The sequence below is a fragment of the Nyctereutes procyonoides genome, unplaced genomic scaffold (assembly GCF_905146905.1).
Source record: "Nyctereutes procyonoides isolate TBG_1078 unplaced genomic scaffold, NYPRO_anot_genome, whole genome shotgun sequence".
In the NCBI taxonomy this organism is placed as follows: domain Eukaryota; kingdom Metazoa; phylum Chordata; class Mammalia; order Carnivora; family Canidae; genus Nyctereutes; species Nyctereutes procyonoides.
The window spans coordinates 47,528,812-47,548,363 of record NW_026575135.1 but is presented as its reverse complement, the minus strand read 5'-3'; the positions used below and the strand labels follow the sequence as shown (position 1 = coordinate 47,548,363).

At 43.8% G+C, this 19,552-nt stretch overlaps 1 protein-coding gene, 1 long non-coding RNA gene and 1 other non-coding gene across 5 annotated transcripts; 2 read left to right on the top strand and 1 right to left on the bottom strand.

Annotated features, from left to right (window-relative positions):
* The first annotated feature begins 2,561 nt into the window (after positions 1-2,561).
* On the top strand, positions 2,562-17,768 carry LOC129494808 (uncharacterized). Of its 3 annotated transcripts, none has more exons than XR_008661404.1 (5): positions 2,562-2,702; positions 5,031-5,068; positions 6,324-6,405; positions 7,394-7,471; positions 17,436-17,768. It is a non-coding gene; the product is annotated as an uncharacterized LOC129494808 (long non-coding RNA). The 3 variants fall into 3 exon arrangements; XR_008661405.1 differs by lacking the exon at positions 17,436-17,768 and adding an exon at positions 11,205-11,223; XR_008661403.1 differs by lacking the exon at positions 17,436-17,768 and adding an exon at positions 11,687-11,867 and having other exon boundaries at positions 2,564-2,702.
* Positions 7,106-7,306, top strand: LOC129495305 (small nucleolar RNA SNORA74). Its single transcript, XR_008661476.1, has one exon. It is a non-coding gene; the product is annotated as a small nucleolar RNA SNORA74 (small nucleolar RNA).
* On the bottom strand, positions 13,461-17,398 carry LOC129494807 (dnaJ homolog subfamily C member 7-like). Its single transcript, XM_055301917.1, is given in 3 exon segments — positions 13,461-14,767; positions 14,770-14,942; positions 14,944-17,398. Coding segments are annotated over 3 exon segments (1,470 nt in total). The 5' UTR covers positions 15,024-17,398; the 3' UTR covers positions 13,461-13,550.
* Positions 17,769-19,552: the final 1,784 nt, after the last annotated feature.

Below are 19,552 nucleotides of genomic sequence, written 5' to 3'. Positions count from 1 at the left end.
TCTCTCTCTCTCTCTTTCTCTCTCTCTGTGTGTCTCATGAATAAATGAATAAAACCTTTAAAAAAATAAAATAAAAAAATAAACACCACATCAATCAACTCACCAAAATGAATTCAGAATTTATTTTTATTTTTTTTACTATTTTATTTATTTATTCATGAGAGACACAGAGAGAAAGAGAGGCAGAGACACAGGCAGAGGGAGAAGCAGGCTCCATGCAAGGAAACTGATGTGGGACTTGATCCCGGGTCTCCAGGATCACACCCTGGGCTGCAGGCAGCGCTAAACCGCTGCGCCACCAGGGCTGCCCTGAATTCAGAATTTAAAGGTTAGAGGTTAAGAAGGTTGACTAAGAAGAATTTTTTAACTAGGACATGCAGAAATCATAATTTTTTTTTAAGATTTTTTTTTTAAGATTTTATTTATTCATGAGATACACACAGAGGCAGAGACACAGGCAGAGGGAGAAACAGGCAGAGGGAGAAGCAGGTTCCATGCAGGAAGTCCGACGTGGGACTCTATCCCAGGTCTCCAGGATCACACCCTGGGCTGAAGGGGGTGCTAAATCACTGAGCCACCCAGGCTGCCCATAATCTTTTTTTTTTTTTTAAGATTTTATTTATTTATTCATGAGAGACACAGAAAGAGAGAGACAGAGACATAGGCAGAGGGAGAAGCAGGCTCCATGCAGGGAACCCAATGTGGGACTCCATCCCGGGACTCCAGGATCACACCCTGAGCCGAAGGCAGATGCTCAACCGCTGAGCCACCCAGGCATCCCCAGAAATCATTATCTATCTAGGTTTTCCTCCTTAGGACACTGAATGCCCTATAACCTAAAAAATATGACTACAGTTTCAATGACATGACAAGATGTCCCAGCATTCAGCCTTACTCGTAATGGCTGGCCTTCCTTCCACAGAAATCCTGCCTCCCACCTGACTAATCTGTAAATCCAGTAGTCACCGGGTCATTGGCCCTTCTCTCCCCAAAGGCCCTATATCTCTCTAGCTTCAATTACTTCCTGTCTCTTCTCTGGAAGCACACATGCACATATTCACACAAACCTCATCTTTACTTTTCATGAATCCTCAGGGTAGCTCTCCTCCATTTTGTGTATTTGGAAGAAAAGAAAGCAAAATATATTAGATGCCAATGCAATTTCTCCTTTAGCAGAGCTCCACAGGACAATTACCACCCAATCCGCAGGATTTTATAGCTCTCATAACCTTCCTTTATGAACATACTGTGACAGCCGGATGCAGGCATTGATTATGGCAGCAGTCTTCAGCCACATTCCTATTTAACTGCAAAGTGGAGCTCCTGCCTACCAGCTCAGCACTGCTCAGTGACTTTTTTAATTACTGTGTTTATGTAAGCCTTTTTCCAACTAGAGCCTGTCCAACTCCATCAGAACTGGAGGATTTGTGCTTACCACTTCTAGCTCTCTCTGGCCTTAGAGCCTAGTGGCTTTCTCTACCTGGACTCAATATAGCACTCTGGCCTTTCTCAACAGAGGTCTTTTGAGGACTGGGGTGCAAAGGAAGCACATTTTTTTTTTCATAATGACAGCTGAGGGAAGATAATAAAACATCTTGGCAGGTGCCAAGGGCAGTGGCTGATTCGTAGGGGCTTGCCTGGCAAAGATGCCAGGTACAATAGATGAGCAGACCCGATAGGCTGCTGTGGGGGCTAGGAAAGAGAGGGGCTTCAGCTTTACCAACTGTTCAGCAGGACAGAATCGACCTGGCTCCGGGTAATGCAAGAAGGAAATTTTAGTGTTCAAAAGACACGCTGATAGGGACGCCTGGGTGGCTCACGGGTTGAGCCTCTGCCTCCTGCTGGTGTTGTGATCCCGGGGTCCTGGGATGGAGTCCTGCATCAGGCTCCCCGTGGAGAGACTGCTTCTCCCTCTGTGTGTCTCTGTCTCTCTCTGTGTGTCTCTCATGAATAAATAAATAAATAAAATCTTTAAAAAAAAGCTGATAACCTGGTGGGCAATCTGTCTGAGATGTGGCCTCTCTGGCTGATTGTGCCACAGTACAAGGCAATTCTGGCAGAGAAAACCGGTATTCTTTAGCGACTGCAGCTCCGCTAAGGATCCCACTGCAGGGCACCAGGGATGCGGCCCCGCAGGGTTAGGCTGTAGGAGTGCCAGGCATAACCCCTCCCCCCAGTCTTCAGGCGAGAACCTGAAAACTCAGGTGATCTGTGTGGGTCGGCAAGTCATCAGCCGAGGAACGACTCTACGGGAGAAAGCCTGAGAGACGTCAGTGGGAGGTGGAAAAAGGGTGGGCTGCGCCGGCTGGAACCCAGAGGCCACCGCGCAGGGCAACGCGCGCCTGGCGGGCGGCTGCTGGGGCAGGCGGGAGGCGCGCCCCCCCGCCGGGACACACCGGGCTTCGGCCTCAGCACCTCCACACCAACGCCCCCTTCGACCCGTGAGTAACCAGCGGCAGGGGAGCCAAAGAAACGTAGCCCTCGTTCAGATCCCCACCCCCCGAGTCCGGAGGCTCCGGCTCCCCGGCCGCCGCGGCTCCCGCACCTCTCCGACCCCGACCTTCCTGGGCGGGGCTTCCGGGCCCGCCCCCGGCCCCTCGGTCCCCGCCCCGGGGCGGGGCTTCGCTCGGCGGCCGGCGGGCCTTTCCGCTGCGGCCTGTGCCCCGGCCGGAGGGCCGCGGCCGCGCTCCAGACACGTGCGGGTGAGTAGGGGCCAGGTCGGGGGGAGCCTCGGAGGTCTGCTGGCTCGGGGCGAGCCGCAGCTTGTGGGGGGGCTTCTTCCGAGGCACGGGACAAAATGGGTTCGTTCCATCATGACCCCGGGTCTGGAGGGCATCTTGAAGAGTCGCCGGGAGGTCGTGGCTCTAGAGTCGCCCCCTGTTTTGCTCCTTTCCCTCTTGTCCCTGAGACTCACCTAGGTCTGGTCTCCGCGAGCCTCACTTCCCAGGCGTCTGGCGCCAGGGCCCGGGGGCTGGGGAAGATTTGTGACGAACACGTGTCGGGGCAGAGCTCCGGCAGGTCCTTAAACCCAAGCTCCTGAAAGGGGCAGGCACTTTTAAGGTTCGTTTTTGGATCTGAACAATGAGTCCCCTCTATTTTGCTTTTTCTCTCCATTGTTTGGAGCTGGTTAAGAGTGAAATTAGAGGGACACCTGGGTGGCTCAGCGGGTGAGGTCCGCATCGGGCTCCCTGCATGGAGCCTGCTTCTCCCTCTGCCTGTGTCTCTGCCTCTCTGTGTCTCATGAATAAGTAAATAAATAAAATCTGTTTTTTAAAAAAAGTGAAATTAGAGGATGGCTGGAAAAAGATACAGTTTTGGACACCCTAGATAAATAAATAAGGTAAATTATAATGGTAAATGGATAGGAATATTCGTTAACATTCATGCCAACATTTTGGTTACTGCTTTCAACCAATAGTTAAGGACATTGGCAGGAATGGCAGCCTGTCTCCAGTTGCTTTCATACCCATTATCACATCCTGTTGTTTTTTCTAAAGTACTGCCTTTTTTTTTTTTTTAAGATTTATGTATTTATTTATGATAGAGAGAGGCAGAGACACAGGAGGAGGGAGAAGCAGGCTCCATGCCGGGAGCCCGACGCGGGACTCGATCCTGGGTCTCTAGGATCGCCCTGGGCCAAAGGCAGGTGCCAAACCGCTGCGCCACGCAGGGATCCCCCAATACTGCTTTTATTGTACCTCAAAAAGTCTCATAATTGACGTCCTCTCCAATCTAGTTTTTTTGACTTTTTTTTTTTAAGATTTTTATTTATTTATTCATGAACGACAGAGAGAGGCAGAGACACAGGCAGAGGGAGAAGCAGGCTCCACGCAGGAAGTCCGAGGTGGAACTCAATCCCAGGTCTCCAGGATCACACCCTGGCCTGCAGGCGGCGCTAAACCGCTGTGCCACCGGGGCTGCCCTTAACTATACTTTCTATATTCACTGCCCACTGGTAACTTTTTCCTCCCTACTCTCCCCTATTCGTCTCCTTGGCTGGAATGTAGCTCTTAATAACAAGTGGTGTTTACTGACCACATACTTTTTTTTTTTTTTTTTTTTTTACTGACCACATACTTTATGCCAGATACTCTTGGGCTTAATTTGTATTCTTTTTAGATCTAACAGCCACCTTGTGTACAGAGAGCTATTAATAACATTCCTATTTTATTTTAAGATTTTTTATTTATTCGTGAGAGATGGAAAGAGAGAGGCAGAGACACAGGCAGAGGGAGAGCAGGCTCCATGCAGGGAGCCCGTTGTGGGACTCTATCCCAGGACTCCAGGATCAAGCCCTGGGCCAAAGGCAGGCACCAAACCGCTGAGCCACCCAGGTGTCCCACATTCCTACTTTACAAATTATACTGAGAGGTACAGAGAGGTTAAGTCATGTGTTCATTGTAACTTAGCTGTTGAGGGATAGAGCCACACTTCCTTCTACCTGTTAACTAGACCATTAGTTTACTGTTGTTGAGGGGTGCCTGGCTGGCTCAGTCACAAGAGCATGCAACTCTTGATCTCATGGTTCATAAGTGCGAGCCCCATGTCGGGTGTAAATTACTTAAAAGTAAAATGTTTTTTATTTTTTTTTTAAAAGATTATTTATTTATTTATTTATTTATTTATTTATTTATTTATTTATTTATTTATTTATTTATGACAGAGAGAGACAGGTAGAGACACAGGCAGAGGGAGAAGCAGGCTCCACGCAGGGAGCCCAATGCGGAACTCAATCCTGGGACTCGGGGATCACGCCCTGGACTGAAGGCGGCGCTAAACCGCTGAGCCACCCGGGCTGCCCAGTAAAATGTTTTTTAAAGGATTGCTCCTGTTGAGTTGCTGTACATAGGTAACAAATAACATGAGAAAATAAATCTAACCAAGGAAAAGCTTTGTTTTATTGTCTATTTTTTATTGTCTATTTCTGTGACTCAGAAATAAGTTCTGGGGTTTTGTGGGTAGAGGTCTTGAAGTTCACATATGTGTTCACTACTGTTGGCCGACTCTAACCAGAAGTGCTTTGATTACAGAGGGAACAGCCGAGGGCTTTGGAGAGATGCAGCCCCAGGTGAGTGCAATTTGATTAGCCTGCCTTTGGCCCCAGCTGTAGGCAGCTGCCTAGGTTGCTGTGTACCTAGGCACGTGTTACACTGCTGGGAGAACAGCAGCGGATAGCTGGTTGGCATTCTGGGCCTGGTTCATGCCACCTCTGTTGTTAACTATACCAGGATGCCAGCATAATCGTTTATCTATTAAGGTTAAATCGGTAAGGGCATAATGTTATGGGGAGAAACCTAAAAATCCAAAGCTTTTTAAGTGTTTCTGGCTCAACAGGTTTGACTAGTATGAAGTTACTTTAATCCTACCTTGGAAACAAAAGAAAGGTAATGAATCCTTGGAGGAATGCAGAAGTAGAGGAAGAAAGTCACCTTTTTGTTTTTAGAGTGACTACCAAGTGCTCCAAAGGGGGTTTGTACAGTGAAAAAAGACCCATGAGATTTTTTGCAGTTTTCACTGAAATCCAAATACCTGGGCCTTACTCCTGCACCACAGAAGCTAGTCATGCTTCTCCCTCCTATGGGGTTTCATAGCTGCAGTTACCTACAGGAATGCCTTATTAGGGAAATGGTACGAATTTGCTTTAAAATTATAGGCATTCTTTAGCTCTTTAACAAAATATGAAAATCCCAATTGATAGACTATCTACAACCATACTAATTTCTGCTTTAGGCTGACAGTATATTTGTCTTGGTTTCTTACTGATTTTCAGAAGTGAACAGAGTTGTTGCCCCTTTGGAGCAGTAAATACTGGGTCTCTTTGTAGTGATTTTGCTTTGGATTGCTAATTTTCTGAGAAGAGATGCTTCTCAGTTCTAGGCAAACACTTGTCCCCATAAGGCTGACTTAGTTGGTGCTTCTGTGAAAAGTGACATCCTGGTTTCCATAGGAGGAACCGGTGAGGATGTTGGGAGGCAAGGGAGTTATTTATAAAAGCTAGCTTTGTTCTGTCAATTGACTTTCCCTAAAAAGGATTCACTTAGCTAAATGTTGAGTGCTTGGTGTAAATACCTCAGATGTTCATTGTGAATAACCTTTTACAGATGGGGTCTTAAAACTAGTGATAACTAGACGGTTTGGGGGCATGGTTAGCTTTAGTGGTAATTATAGGCAAGAAAAAGACAATGGGAAATAAAATTTGGAGGACATTGAAAATGGGATAAATCATAAATGGCCGACAATATTGTTTGCATTTCTACAGAAAAGCAGCTTTAGGAACTGTTTTAGTCTAGGGTGTTGAACAGTGAAATCTTTTTCTTTTTTAGGATGACTTGAAAGTAGGGCATGTTTGGCCCTCCTGAAGAGAGAAAATTAGTGGTTGGTGAACAGTCTGTATGGCATTCTCAGGTAATGTCCCTTTTCATCCAACAGGGACTGCTTCCTGTGTGGCAGGCCTGTTTGCTTGTTGGTATCCATCAGGAAACCATTGGGTGGCACAATCACCTTATATCTGCCCCCCAACAAATTTGGCCTCTGAGCAGTGAAAAGCTAAGTGTGATTTTGGTAGCTATGGTCTAAGGCCTGTAGGATCTTTGAGATTATCTGTATCATTCCATCTGAGGAATTTTTTTTTTTTTAAGATTTTATTTTATTCATGAGAGGCAGAGGGAGGCAGAGACACAGGCAGAGGGACAAGCAGGCTCCACACAGGGAGCCTGATGCAGGACTCAATCCTGGGACCCCAAGATCATGCCCTGGGCTGAAGGCGGTGCTAAACCCCTGAGCCACCCAGGCTGCCCTCATCTGAGGAATTCAGAACAAGATTATAAAAGTCCAGGATAGAAAGGATGATGTATCTTGTGTGGTCACTGCTAAATCTCAATCCTAGTGCCTGGCACATATAATAGGAATTCCCTGAATGTTGGACCAAAGGGATGGGAAAGAGGTTCTTGTTTCCTATTTGTTCAAATAGTTTGGCACCAAAGTCTGCCATCAGTGCTTCCAGGCTTCTGGTTGGCATCCCATGTTGAATTCATGGGGATAATGTGTATTCATATCTTCTACTTGGGGTGCCTGTGTATCTGAAACAAAGCTGTTCCAGGAATCACCCAGCGGTTGTCAGCTATCCAGGCTAGTATGTTGCCTTGGATGGTGTTACACTGTTGGAAGAGCAAACACTGCCTTTATTGAGGTCTGGCTTCGAGCACTGTTTTGGTGTTGTGGCTAAGTACTCTTGGGCAGCGTTTTGCACCTCTGAGAGTGGAAGAACTCCTCCTGTGGAGTTGGTCCTAGTCTGGGTGCAAACAGTTTTTTTTCTTTTTTCCTTTGAGAAAAGGACCCTGTCTGAGGACCCTTAGGATCCTTCTTTGTCATTCCTTTCCTCTTTGAATCCTAGATGCCTTTACCTGAGGGAGAAATCTGCCTCCATTCAGACCTCAGATGTCTCTGACAGCGCTATGTGACACTGGGATAGGTAATGTATATAATCCTTTTGTCATGTAGGTTCTAATTAACTTGTTTCAGCTCAGATGGGTGGTGTGAAGTAATAGAAAATTATATATTGGCCTCTGCTCCCATTCTTGGCACAAAGTTCCTAAAACTCTTAAGATTCCCTAAGCAGTAAGTACATTAGGAGCATCTTTGTTCTGCTAGTTGGTCTTTAACTCTGATTCCTGGGTGATAAGCATGTCTTGTTCTAATGAGGTTGGTCACCAGAAAGGCCACGCAGTGATTAGAAGCTTGGAATTTTCAGCCCCACCACTATTCTTCAAAAGGGGAAAGGGGCTGGAAATGGAGTTAATAATTGATCATTCCCACATGATAAAGCCTCCGTAAAAATCCCAATAGTGTGGGGTTTAGAGAACTTTTAGGTTGGTGAACACATGGAGGCACTGTGTGGGAGAGTAATGCACCCAGAGATGGCATGGAAGCTCGATGCCACTTTTTACCTAGACTTGTCCTGTGCATTTCCCCTCTGGATGTTTCTCTATATCCTTTATCATGTCCTTTAAATAAACTGGTAAACAGTAAGGAAAGTTTTTCTGAGTTCTGAGACTACTATAGCAACGAGTACGGGTTTGTGGGAACCCACAGGTAGGATTTGTAGTAGGATTTGTATCTGATACTGGTCAGAAGCACAGGTAACAACCTGGACTTGTGATTGGCATCTGAAGTGAGGGAGAAGCAGTCTTGTTGGACTGTGCCCTTAACCTGTGGCTCTGATGATACTTTAGGTATACAGAGTGTCAGAACTGTGGACACCCAGCTGGTGGCACAGATTTGCTTGGTGTGGGGGGAAAACCTACATCTGGTGTCATAAATGTTGAGAGTGTGGCCATAGTGTGAGAGTAAAGAAAAATAGAGGAGCAACCCAGGTGGCTCAGCGGTTTAGCACCACCTTCAGCCCAGGGCGTCATCCTGGATCTCCAGGATGGAGTCCCATGTTGGGCTCCCTGCATGGAGCCTGCTTCTCCCTCTGGCTGTGTCTCTGCCTCTCTCTTTCTCTGTCTCTCTCTCTTTCTCTTTCTCTCTCTCTCTGTCTCTCATTAATAAATAAATAATATCTTTAAAAGAAATAGAAAGTGAGGTTTTCTTGGGGCGCCTAGCTGGCCATTCAGTAGTAGAGCATGCAACTCTTGATCTCAGGGTCCTGAGTTCAAGCCCCATGTTGGGAATAAAGCTTACTTTAAAAGAAAGGAAAGTTTTTTAAAAAGTGAAGTTTTCTTTACAGGTGGAAAAACTTCAGAGTTCTAAAACATTATGGAGAGTATGAGAATATTAGAGGATACTTGATCTAAAGTCCAAGGCTTAAACTAGGATCTCATGTTCTAGAGCTGTGCTATACAATTCATGAAGATATTTCATCTGACAAAAATTAAATCTGGTTTTCCAGATCTCAGTATTTAGTGACTACCATATTGGACAGCTCAGAAAACATTTCCACCGATGTGGAAAGTTTTATTATACACTGCTGTTCTAGAGCAAGGGTAGGCAAACTTGCTGTAAATGTAAAAGGCCAGATAATATTTTAGGCTTGTGTACCATAGTCTCTCTTGTAACTACTCAATTCTGCACTTGCAGTATGGAGCAGCCATAGACATAGACAGTGTGTCAACAGATTTTCAGATAAAACTTTATTAATAGACACCAAAATTAGAATTTTGTAAAGTTTTCAATATTATAACTAAAAAAAATTCTAAAAAATCTAAAAAATGATTCTAAAAAATCATTCTAAGCTTGACGGCTTTTCAAAAACCAATTGGCATGCCAAAACTGGCCTGTGAGCTAAAGTTTTTGCAAGCCACTGTTGTAGAAAATGAAATTTAGGCCTTGAGAATTGACAGCTCATTAGTGACATGTTCAGGGCCAGTACCAACATGTCTCAGAAAAGTTCCATGTTATCAGTACTTTTGCCTTATAGCAAGCCTTTACCATATAGCCTTAAACTCTACCTCTTTTAGAGGACTAAGATGACTTTAGTAAATTATCCAGTACTAGAATAGTCCTCATTTCTTGTGTTTGGAGTTTGTTGTGTACACTTTTTGCACAGCTTACTTCTGTCATAATGGTTCTCTTTATTTTTGATGTTTACTGGAAGGAGAGGTCCTAAGAAAGAATAGCAATCTTCATTTCCAGCAGAGCCTGATCATAACTTTCAGTCCTAGGTAGTGCAATAAAAATGGTCCCTAAGGAAGGAGAAAAACTTTGTCATGAAGTCGGGGTTTAAAATCTGGGATGAGGGCTGCCCGGGTGGCTCAGCGGTTTAGCGTAGCGGTTTTAGCGTGGCCCAGGGTGTGATCCCGGAGACCTGGGATCAAGTCCCTTGTCAGGCTCCCTGCATGGAGTCTGTTTCTCCCTCTGCCTGTGTCTGTGCCTCTCTCTCTGTGTGAGATAAATAAATAAAATCTTAAAAAAAAAAAAAAAAATCTGGGACGGTAAGCTCCTGTGAGCATACAGAGGCATTCCTCACCTTTAAGGCTACCCAGGTGCAGGGAGGGGCCTCTTTGCTATTTGAAGAATGATACTTCGTTGACTTCTGTGCATGTATTTGATAACCCCAGGAGATTAACCCCAGTGGCTTAATCATGCCCATTAAAATAATCTAATGGGATTTCCTAGTTGATAAATGAAGTTAATTAGTCACCTACTACTCCCAGTTGACTTGATTTTTTTTTTTTTTTAATTACCTGGTGAGGAACCAAAGAAGATGAAGTAAAACATTTCAAAGTAACTATTTAACCCCAAGCTGCCACCTCCTGTCTCAGGTAGCAATTGGTAGAGGCAGTGACCCTTTTCATTTCTCTGCTCAAGTTTCAAGCCTCAGTCCTATACCATACTAAGAGGAAAAACTAAAGCAGGGTGGGTAAGGGAGATACAAGTATTAAGGAGACCATCCCTGGTGCCTATCAATAATTTACTTCCTTCATTGTTGAAACCTGTCAGTGGACTTTTGCATTAAAATTGTGGATCAGGTCTCAAATTGTAATCAGGAAAATAAAGCCCCAGGAAAAAAATTGTGCAGGCCCCAAAGGAACACAAAAAGGTGGATCCCTGCCTGGGAATTCACACAAAAGAAAACAATCTTGTAAGAGCAACTAATTAAGTACTTAAAAGAGTGACAATGGCTCCTTGAATCTTGTTGCTTAATTAGGGCTTTTTATGAACAGCTCCAGTTAATGGACCTGTCAATATTCTCTTGGAAAACAATTTCACTAAATTAACAAATCAACTCTAATGCTTAGAATGTCTGCTTAGCAATTCTTTTTCTTTACTGCTATTTAGAAATAATAAGCCAGCTTGCTGGGTCTCAGAAAAGGCTGATAAAATGGACCTTGAAATTTATTTTATTTTAGAATAGTTGTATAATTACAGAAAAGTTGCAAAGACAGTACAAAGAAGGCCCATGTACCCTACACCGTTTCCTCTAATACCATTTTACATTAGGGTAGTACATTTGTCACAATTAATGGGCTAATATGGATACGTTATTAACTAAAGTCTGTATAGGGTGCTGGGTGGATTAGTCCTTTAAACATCCACCCTTTTTGTCCTTTACCCTCACCACCTGCAGTTTTTTAATCTGAGATTTGGGAACATTATGGTTGCTCAACTAGTGTTTGCCAGTTAGTTGAACGTTTTCCTATCTTTGCCTCTACCTTTCAGTCTTTAACACCTAAGCAGTACTCATGTTTTTTTTTTTTTTTAAGATTTTACTTATTTATTCATGAGAATACACAGGAGAAAGAAAAAGAGGCAGAGACACAGGCAGAGGGAGAAGCAGGCTCCATACAGGGGAGCTCGATGTGGGACTTGATCCAGAGTCTCCAGAATCACGCCCTGGGCCAAAGGCAGCGCTGAACTGCTGAGCCACCCGGGCTGCCCAGTACTCCTGTTCATGTGAGAAAATTACTGCTATCTCTTTGCTGAACTGATCAGACTCTTAGGTTGGCATTCAAGACTTTTCTAAATTCTGGGGACACCTGTATGGCTCAGTCAGTTAAGAAAGTGTCCGTTCTTGATCCCTCGTGATCCTTGGGTCCTGGGATTCAGCCCTGTGTCCTATTCCCTCCTTAGCAGAGTCTGCTTCTGCACCCCCACCCTGACCCTCTTTTGGGCTCTCTTTCGCTCTTTCAAATAAACACAATTTATTTTTTATTTTTTTAAAGATTTTTTATTTGTTTATTTATAGAGACCCACAGAGAGAGAGAGAGAGGCAGAGACACAGGCAGAGGGAGAAGCAGGCTCCATGCAGGGAGCCCGACGTGGGACTTGATCCCGGGTCTCCAGGATCACGCCCTGGGCTGCAGGCGGCGTTAAACCGCTGTGCCACCAGAGCTGCCCAAATAAACACAATTTAAAAAAAAAAAAAAGGCTGGACTTTATTCAGATTTCCTTGGTTTTTACTTAATGTCCTTTGTCTGTTCCAGGATCTCATTGAAGATATTACATTCAGTTATTATATCTCCTTAGGCTCCTTTTTAAAATTCTATTTATTTATTTATTTAAGATTTTATTCTTTAAAAAAATTTTTTTAAATTTTTTATTCTTTTGAGATTTTATTCTTAGTGACCTGCACCTAGCATGGGCTCCACCTTACAACCCTGAGATCAAGTGTTGCATTCTTTACCAGCTAAGCTGGCCAAGAGCCCCTTCTTAGGTTCCTTTTAGCTATGACAGCTTCTTAGACTTCCTTGTTATTTATTGATGGCCTAGAATTTGAGAACAGGTATTTTGTAGAAAGTCCCTGTTAGGATTGAGTTTTTCTCATGATTAAGCTGAGTTTAAGTGATTTTGAGAGGAAGACCATAGACCATTCTCATCCTATCAGCCTGACTTAGTGTTGCTGTTAACCTTGATCACCTGGCTGAGGTTTGTCTTGCCAAATTTCTCCACTGTAAAGTTACTCCCCCTGGCCCAATTCTGTGTGCTTTGGAATGAAGTGACTATGTGCAACACATACTTAAAAAGATGAGAATGGTGCTTTCTTTGAGGGTGGAATATCTACATAAGTTACTTGGTATTCTTAAGAAATAATTTTTTTTTTAAATGTTACATACTTATTCATGAGAGACACACAGAGAGGGTGGCACAGACACAGGCAGAGGGAGAGGAAGAAGCAGGCTCCATGCAGGGAGCCTGACCTGAGACTCAATCCCAGGTTTCCAGGATCATGCCCTGGGCTGAAGGCAGCGTGCTAAACCACTGAGCTACCGGGGCTGCCCTTAAGAAATAAATTGATCTCGGGATCCCTGGGTGGCTCAGCGGTTTAGCCCCTGCCTTGGGCCCAGGGCGTGATCCTGGAGTCCTGGGATCGAGTCCCGCGTCAGGCTCCCTGCATGGAGCCTGCTTCTCCCTCTGCCTGTGTCTCTGCCTCTCTCTCTCTGTGTGTCTCTCAAGAATGAATAAATAAAATCTTAAAAAAAAATAAATTGATTTCTTCTCATTCAATGTATTTATACCATTATGAATCCATGGATATTTGTTATATTTTGGGGATAACAGTCCAATAATACTTTATTCAGTGTTCCAGCTTTGGCCTTTAGGAGCTCATTGGTTGGCTACTATATCTCTCCTTTTTTATTTTTATTTTTATTCTTTTTTTTTTTTTTATGATAGTCACAGAGAGAGAGAGAGAGAGAGAGGCAGAGACACAGGCAGAGGGAGAAGCAGGCTCCATGCACCGGAAGCCCGACGTGGGATTCGATCCCGGGTCTCCAGGATCGTGCCCTGGGCCAAAGGCAGGCGCCAAACCGCTGCGCCACCCAGGGATCCCCCCTTTTTCTTTTTTAATAAAGTTAAACAGTAAAACAAAAATTCACAAGCTGCCTCCCTGTCCACCCCCCACCCCTCTCCCCTCCCCGCAGTCTTCAGGGCTAGCTCCCTTCCTTCCCCCCCACTCACAGACACGGGTATCCAACTAGGGTATCCAACTAAGAAAACGCAACTGCTCTAAGGACGGGGAGACGAGATGAAGGGAGGAAGTGAGCTGTGCCCACGTTCAAGGTTACATTGAGCAAGTCTGCACTTTCTGGGTTTCGGATGGTTTCCTTTCATTAGCCAAATTGAAAAAAGAAATTCCCTGGACCAGACGCTTCAAAGCTGAAGCCCCCACGACCACCAAAGAATGCCTTGAAGATATTGTTTGCGTCAAAATCGCCCATATTCATGCCTTCCTCATCTAGGTCCTGTCCACTGTCATAGCGAGTCTTTTTCTTGGGATCAGAGAGGATGGTAAAAGCTTCTCCAACTTCCTTGAACTATTTCTCCTCTTCCTTCTGAACTTGGGCACTGGCTCCACTGTGCCGATCTGGATGGTGCATCAAGGCCCGTTTTCGGTAAGCTTTCTTGATTTCATCCTCAGAGGCATTCTTGTCCACTCCCAGGATTTTGTAGTAATCTTTCCTCTTATTCTTCTTCAGTTCCAGCTGTGCATTTTTTAGGAGCTGTTTGTGTTCTTTTGTTTTCTCCATCTGATATACTTTTTCATAGTCCCGCACTGCTTCTTCATACTGTTCTGTGTCCATGTAACACTGAGCTCTTCTCAAGTAGGCTTTTATATAAGTGGCGTCGAGCTTCACTGCATTCGTGCAGTCTTCTATTGCATCATCTAGTTTCCTAAGCTTGGAGTTAACCGTGCCCCGATTACAGTAGAGTTTAGCATTTGTTTTTATATTGTTAGAGTCTATCCCCAGGGCTTCTGTGTACAGTTCATAGGCCAGCTTGTAATTTCCTTCTTTAAATGCTTTATTCCCATCTTCTTTCTTTGCTTTAAGTGCTTTAGCATTTCTGCAAGCAATGCAGGCCTTCTCATGGTCAGGAGCCATTCTGAGAGCCTGTACAAAAAACTGAACCGCCTTCTCAATACAATCTTCATAATAAAGGCAAAGACCTCGTACATACAGAGCATCCGCATTGGTAGAATCCATTTGTAAAATGTCACTGGCCACAGACTGTGCTTCCGGATAACGACCTAGCATTGCTAAACATTTTGCTTTGAGGATTTTGAAGCGATGGCAGGCAGGGGCAAATTCTAGGGCACGGTCCATGCAGAAAACCACCTTCCGAAAATCTCGCTTCTCGAAATCTGTTTCTGCTATTTTCTCATATTCTATGACTGTATTAGCATTCTTGAACTGTTGCGCCTGAGCATTTTTGTGATCCAGTTCTAGGGCTCTCTGGAAACTATGACATGCTGCCATGGCATTCCCTAGAGATAGGTGGCATTTGCCCTCTCGTAGATGTCCCCGGACAAAACTGTCATCCGACCTGACTGCTGTGCATCTCCAAGAGCTTCCCGGAATTTTCCGAGCATCATCAAAGTGGCTGCTCGATTCCCATAGTAGCTAGCATTTTTAGGACACATATCTATGGCTTTTGTATAATAATTATAAGCTTCATTGTAATCTTTCTTGGCATAGTATGCATTTCCTTGTTCCTTGAAAGACTGCTTCCCTCTTCGGTTCCTCGTCAAGCAGCTCTGGCTTGGTCGCCGCCATTACCACATCGCACTCCGCGGCAGCTGCCATCTTACCGCCGGGACCAGAGAGTATCTCTCCTTTTTTTAAATTTTTATTTATTTATTCATGAGAGACAGAGAGGCAGAGACATAGGCAGAGGGAGAAGCAGGCTCAAGGGGAGCCCAATGTGGAACTTGATCCTGGGACCCCAGGATCATGACCTGAGCCAAAGGCAGACGCTCAGCCCCTGAGCCACCCAGGCATCCCCTACTGTATCTCTTCAATATGCCCCCATCATTGTGGGGTTTTTGTTTTTAAGCACTTCTCAATTTAAGGCTCTATTAAGATGATCCATGCTCATCTTGTATCTTTTCTGTCCCAGTTGTCAAACATTTTTCTAGCGAGCCCTCGTTTCTTTACTGGTGAATGGCATTAAGGAACAAAGACCTGGGCACTAGATAGACTCTTGATACTAAGCTGGTGTTGCTTCTAGGCCCTGTCCACTGGTAGAACAATGAACTATATAACCAGGATCCTTAGTTTATAGTCCCCTATATTTTATAGACATTCCATTTTTAATATTTATATTAATATAATGAGAACTCCAGGAGCTAAGGTTGCAATATGCTGGCCATGCTGCCAGTGAAAGGTTGTATATGAAGCGATGAGTAGTGGGGGAAGGCAGAACAGAAAAGCTCTGTCCCAGCCTCTACTACCCCTACTCTCATGGCACTCTGCCTTTTTCTACACTAGGCTTCAATTTCTTGCCCCTCTATATATGCTAGGACTCAATCATGATCCGTTCTTCCAAAGGACTCTTCATATTTAATTTCTCAGATCTCTCTTTTTTTTAAAGATTTTATTTATTCATGAGAAACAGAAAGAGGCAGAGACACAGGCAGTGAGAGAAGCAGGCTCCTTGCAGGGAGCCTGACATGGGACTCGATCTCAGGTCTCCAGGATCACACCCTGGGTCGAAGGCAGGCACTAAACTGCTGAGCCACCCAGGGATCCCCAGTTTCTCAGATCTCTAATTTTACTTCTTGTATGTATAATCTCCATGGCTGAGTTACAGGAAGACAATGATCTGGGCTAATTACACATCTTATCAGAAGATTGTCATTTGACTCCTCCTTTTTGTGGGTTTACAGCCTTTATTAGCTGAACTCTGCTAGACATTGGGGATGAGTGGTGGATAAGACATAGTCCCTGCTTGCCGTAATATGGCCTGTCAGGCCTTACACAGTCTAACGCTTACCCCGCTCATCTTTAACACCCTCAGATTCCCTTCTGGCCACACTGGTTTCTTTCAGGGATTTTTTTTTTTAAATTTATTTATTCATGAGAGACAGAGAGGCAGAGACACAGGCAGAGGGAGGAGCACACTCCTTATGGGGAACCTGATGTGGGAATCGATCTCAGGACCTTGGGATCATGACCTGAGTCAAAGGCAGATACTCAACCACTGAGCTACCCAGGTGCCCCTCTTTCAGTCTTAAGTAAGCCTTTTGTTATTAGGCACATGCTATTTCCCTTTCTGGTTTCATCTTCCTTCTCTACTTTGTCTACTTTACTTTGAGATCTTAGCTCAGGCAGCCCTTCTGCAGAGAAGCTACCTTCCCTTCTCAAGGTTTACTTATTACCAGCTTCTCAATGTTTACTTATTTCCCATACAGCCAAGCTGTCTGACTTCTATGGACAGCTGACTAAAGACCTTCAGCTGATAAATATTAACCTTTGTGTCAAAATGTATCCAAAATAGAGTAATGCCATTGGCATATGGCTTTTCAAGATTACCTCAGTAATTGAGGGTATCAACAGTGCTGGTTTTGTTCTTTAACAGTTTGAAACAAAATCATGAAAACAAAGGTGTCTGATTTCCATTTGCTGTTGGACTCTAAAGATGTAACCTAGTGCACAGCTATTTAAAATTAAGTTTAAGGGCAGCCTGGGTGGCTCAGCAGTTTAGTGCTCCCTTCAGTCCAGGGTGTGATCCCGGAGACCCAGGATCGAGTCCCACGTCAGGCTCCCTGCATGAAGCCTGCTTCTCCCTCTGCCGGTGTCTCTGCCTCTCTCTCCCTCTCTCCCTCCCTGTCTCTCTCTCTGTCTTTATGAATAAATAAATACAATCTTAAAAAAATTTTTTTAAAAATTAAGTTTAGCTTCAGTAAGTATTGAATGAAAATAATGGATTTGTAGAAGATTTGTTGTATCAATTTAAGACATGGGTTAACTAAAATATACATGTGGCCTTTTGTTACTTTTTTTGGTAACCTATGTCTTTATAGTTAAAGTTTGTGAAACAGCTTTGTGTGTAAATTATAACTGGAAAAACCTCTTAACTGGTGGTCATTGTGCTGACAAGTAGGTGCCAGATTAAAACTTAGGTTATAACCAGACTTAAATGGATAATTTTAGCATGTTTACTCTGGGGCTTTATAAAAATAAATAACCTTTGAATCTATGGTTTTGTCATTTTAGGATATTCCTGTAAGTATACTGCAGGACATGTGGCGTTCTACAACATTGACAACATTCACTGCATGTTGATCATGTGCCAGAATTGGTAAACTCATTCTACATATCTTAATCTTCTCAACAGGCCTAAGAGATACTGCTGTTACTTGTCCAAGGTCACACAGTGGGCCCAGGAACTACTGTTGTGTTCAGTTAATCTGGCTCCAAAGCTAGAGTTTGACTTGGAACTTTTTTTTTTTTTTTTTTTTTGACTTGGAACTTTTAAGTATGGTGCCCCCAAGTCTTTCCAACTAATTCTAATAAATAATTGCTTGCTTTCTTCAATCATCAAACTCATTTAGACTAAGGATTAACATCTTTCAGGGATTACTGAAATTATGTTTTTCTGTAGTTTCTTAAAACTATTCCAAATGCCAAATACCTTCATTCAGGCTATCAGCATCTTGGCCACTGTTGCTGAAGCTTGAGGAGGCTTCTTTTTGCTCTTAACATACAAAGAATATGTACAGACAAACCTGTGAGCTTTGCCTTTAGCACCCATCTACTTCATTCTTCCTATCATATCACCTATGGATTTCTTAGATTTTTTTAAGGAAGGCCTCAGTGGGTCACACATTTCCACACTCAGGCTTGCCCTATGATAAATAATGTGTGTCATATTTTATTAAAATTATTTAGTGCTAGGGATCCCTGGGTGGCGCAGCGGTTTGGCGCCTGCCTTTGGCCCAGGGCGCGATCCTGGAGACCTGGGATCGAATCCCACATCGGGCTTCCGGTGCATGGAGCCTGCTTCTCCCTCTGCCTGTGTCTCTGCCTCTCTCTCTCTGTGACTATCATAAATAAATTAAAAAAAAAATTAAAAAAAATTATTTAGTGCTAGCCCTACTAAACTATGAGTTCAGTGAGGTTCAGAATAAGAATTTCAAGACATTAAAAAATTGATCAGATATACTTTTTTGTCTTGTTTCTTTCTTTCTTTCTTTTTTTTTTTTAAGATTTTATTTATTCATGAGAGACACACAGAGAGAGGCAGAGACACAGGTAGAGGGGGAAGCAGGCTCCATGCAGGGAGCCCAACGTGGGGCTTGGGTCTCCAGGATCACGCCCTGGGCTGAAGGCAGCACTAAACCGTTGAGCCACCTGGGCTGCCCTTGTTTAGTTTCTTTTAGAAAAAGAATGCAGGAGGAGAGGGAGAAAGTATCTTAAGCAGGCTCCAAGCCCAGTGTGAAGCCCAATACTGGGCTCAGTCTCACGACCCTGAGATCATGACCTGAGCTGAAATCAACAGTCGGACACTCAGCTAAGATTCTTTTTTAAAGGATAGAGTTCCCATTTTATTTTTTAGTACTACACCTGCTAAAGTAGGGGCATAAAGACTTTATAGATACATATTATAAACAAACTTACATAATGGTACAACACAAGAAAAGTCATTCTGAGATTATTTCAACAATATATCAAGAATCCTCTCCCTATATGCTAAAACAGCATTTCCTAAAATTGCTAAGGGTCAACATTCCTAACCTATTAAAAGTGTCTTACTCCAAAAGGCTGTGTGATGCTTAATGAGGAAACCCTAGAAGTGATCCTACTAAAAAAAGAGCTTTGTTCAAAGTTGCTATCAAAGATAATTAGCAAAAAATTAAAAAGCGGGGGGAGAAGTAAAAATCACTCATACATGGTAAGTTTACTTGGAAATATGTCTATGGGTGTCAGCTGAAAGGGGTTCATTGAAGTAACAAGTGATAGGTTTGAAGATAAGTTGGAAGGAAAATAAAGATAGGAATAATCACACATACAGAAGTTATGTACAATGAAGAAAACATTAAAGTACTGACAGACACAAATGAGACCTTAAATAGCAAATCATACCATGTCCAAGGAATATCCACATAAAAATAAATCTCCTAAAGAAAATGAAGTTAGGGATCCCTGGGTGGCGCAGCGGTTTGGCGCCTGCCTTTGGCCCAGGGCGCGATCCTGGAGACCCGGGATCGAATCCCACGTCGGGCTCCCGGTGCATGGAGCCTGCTTCTCCCTCTGCCTGTGTCTCTGCCTCTCTCTCTCTCTCTCTGTATGACTATCATAAATAAATAATAAAAAAATTAAAAAACAAAAAA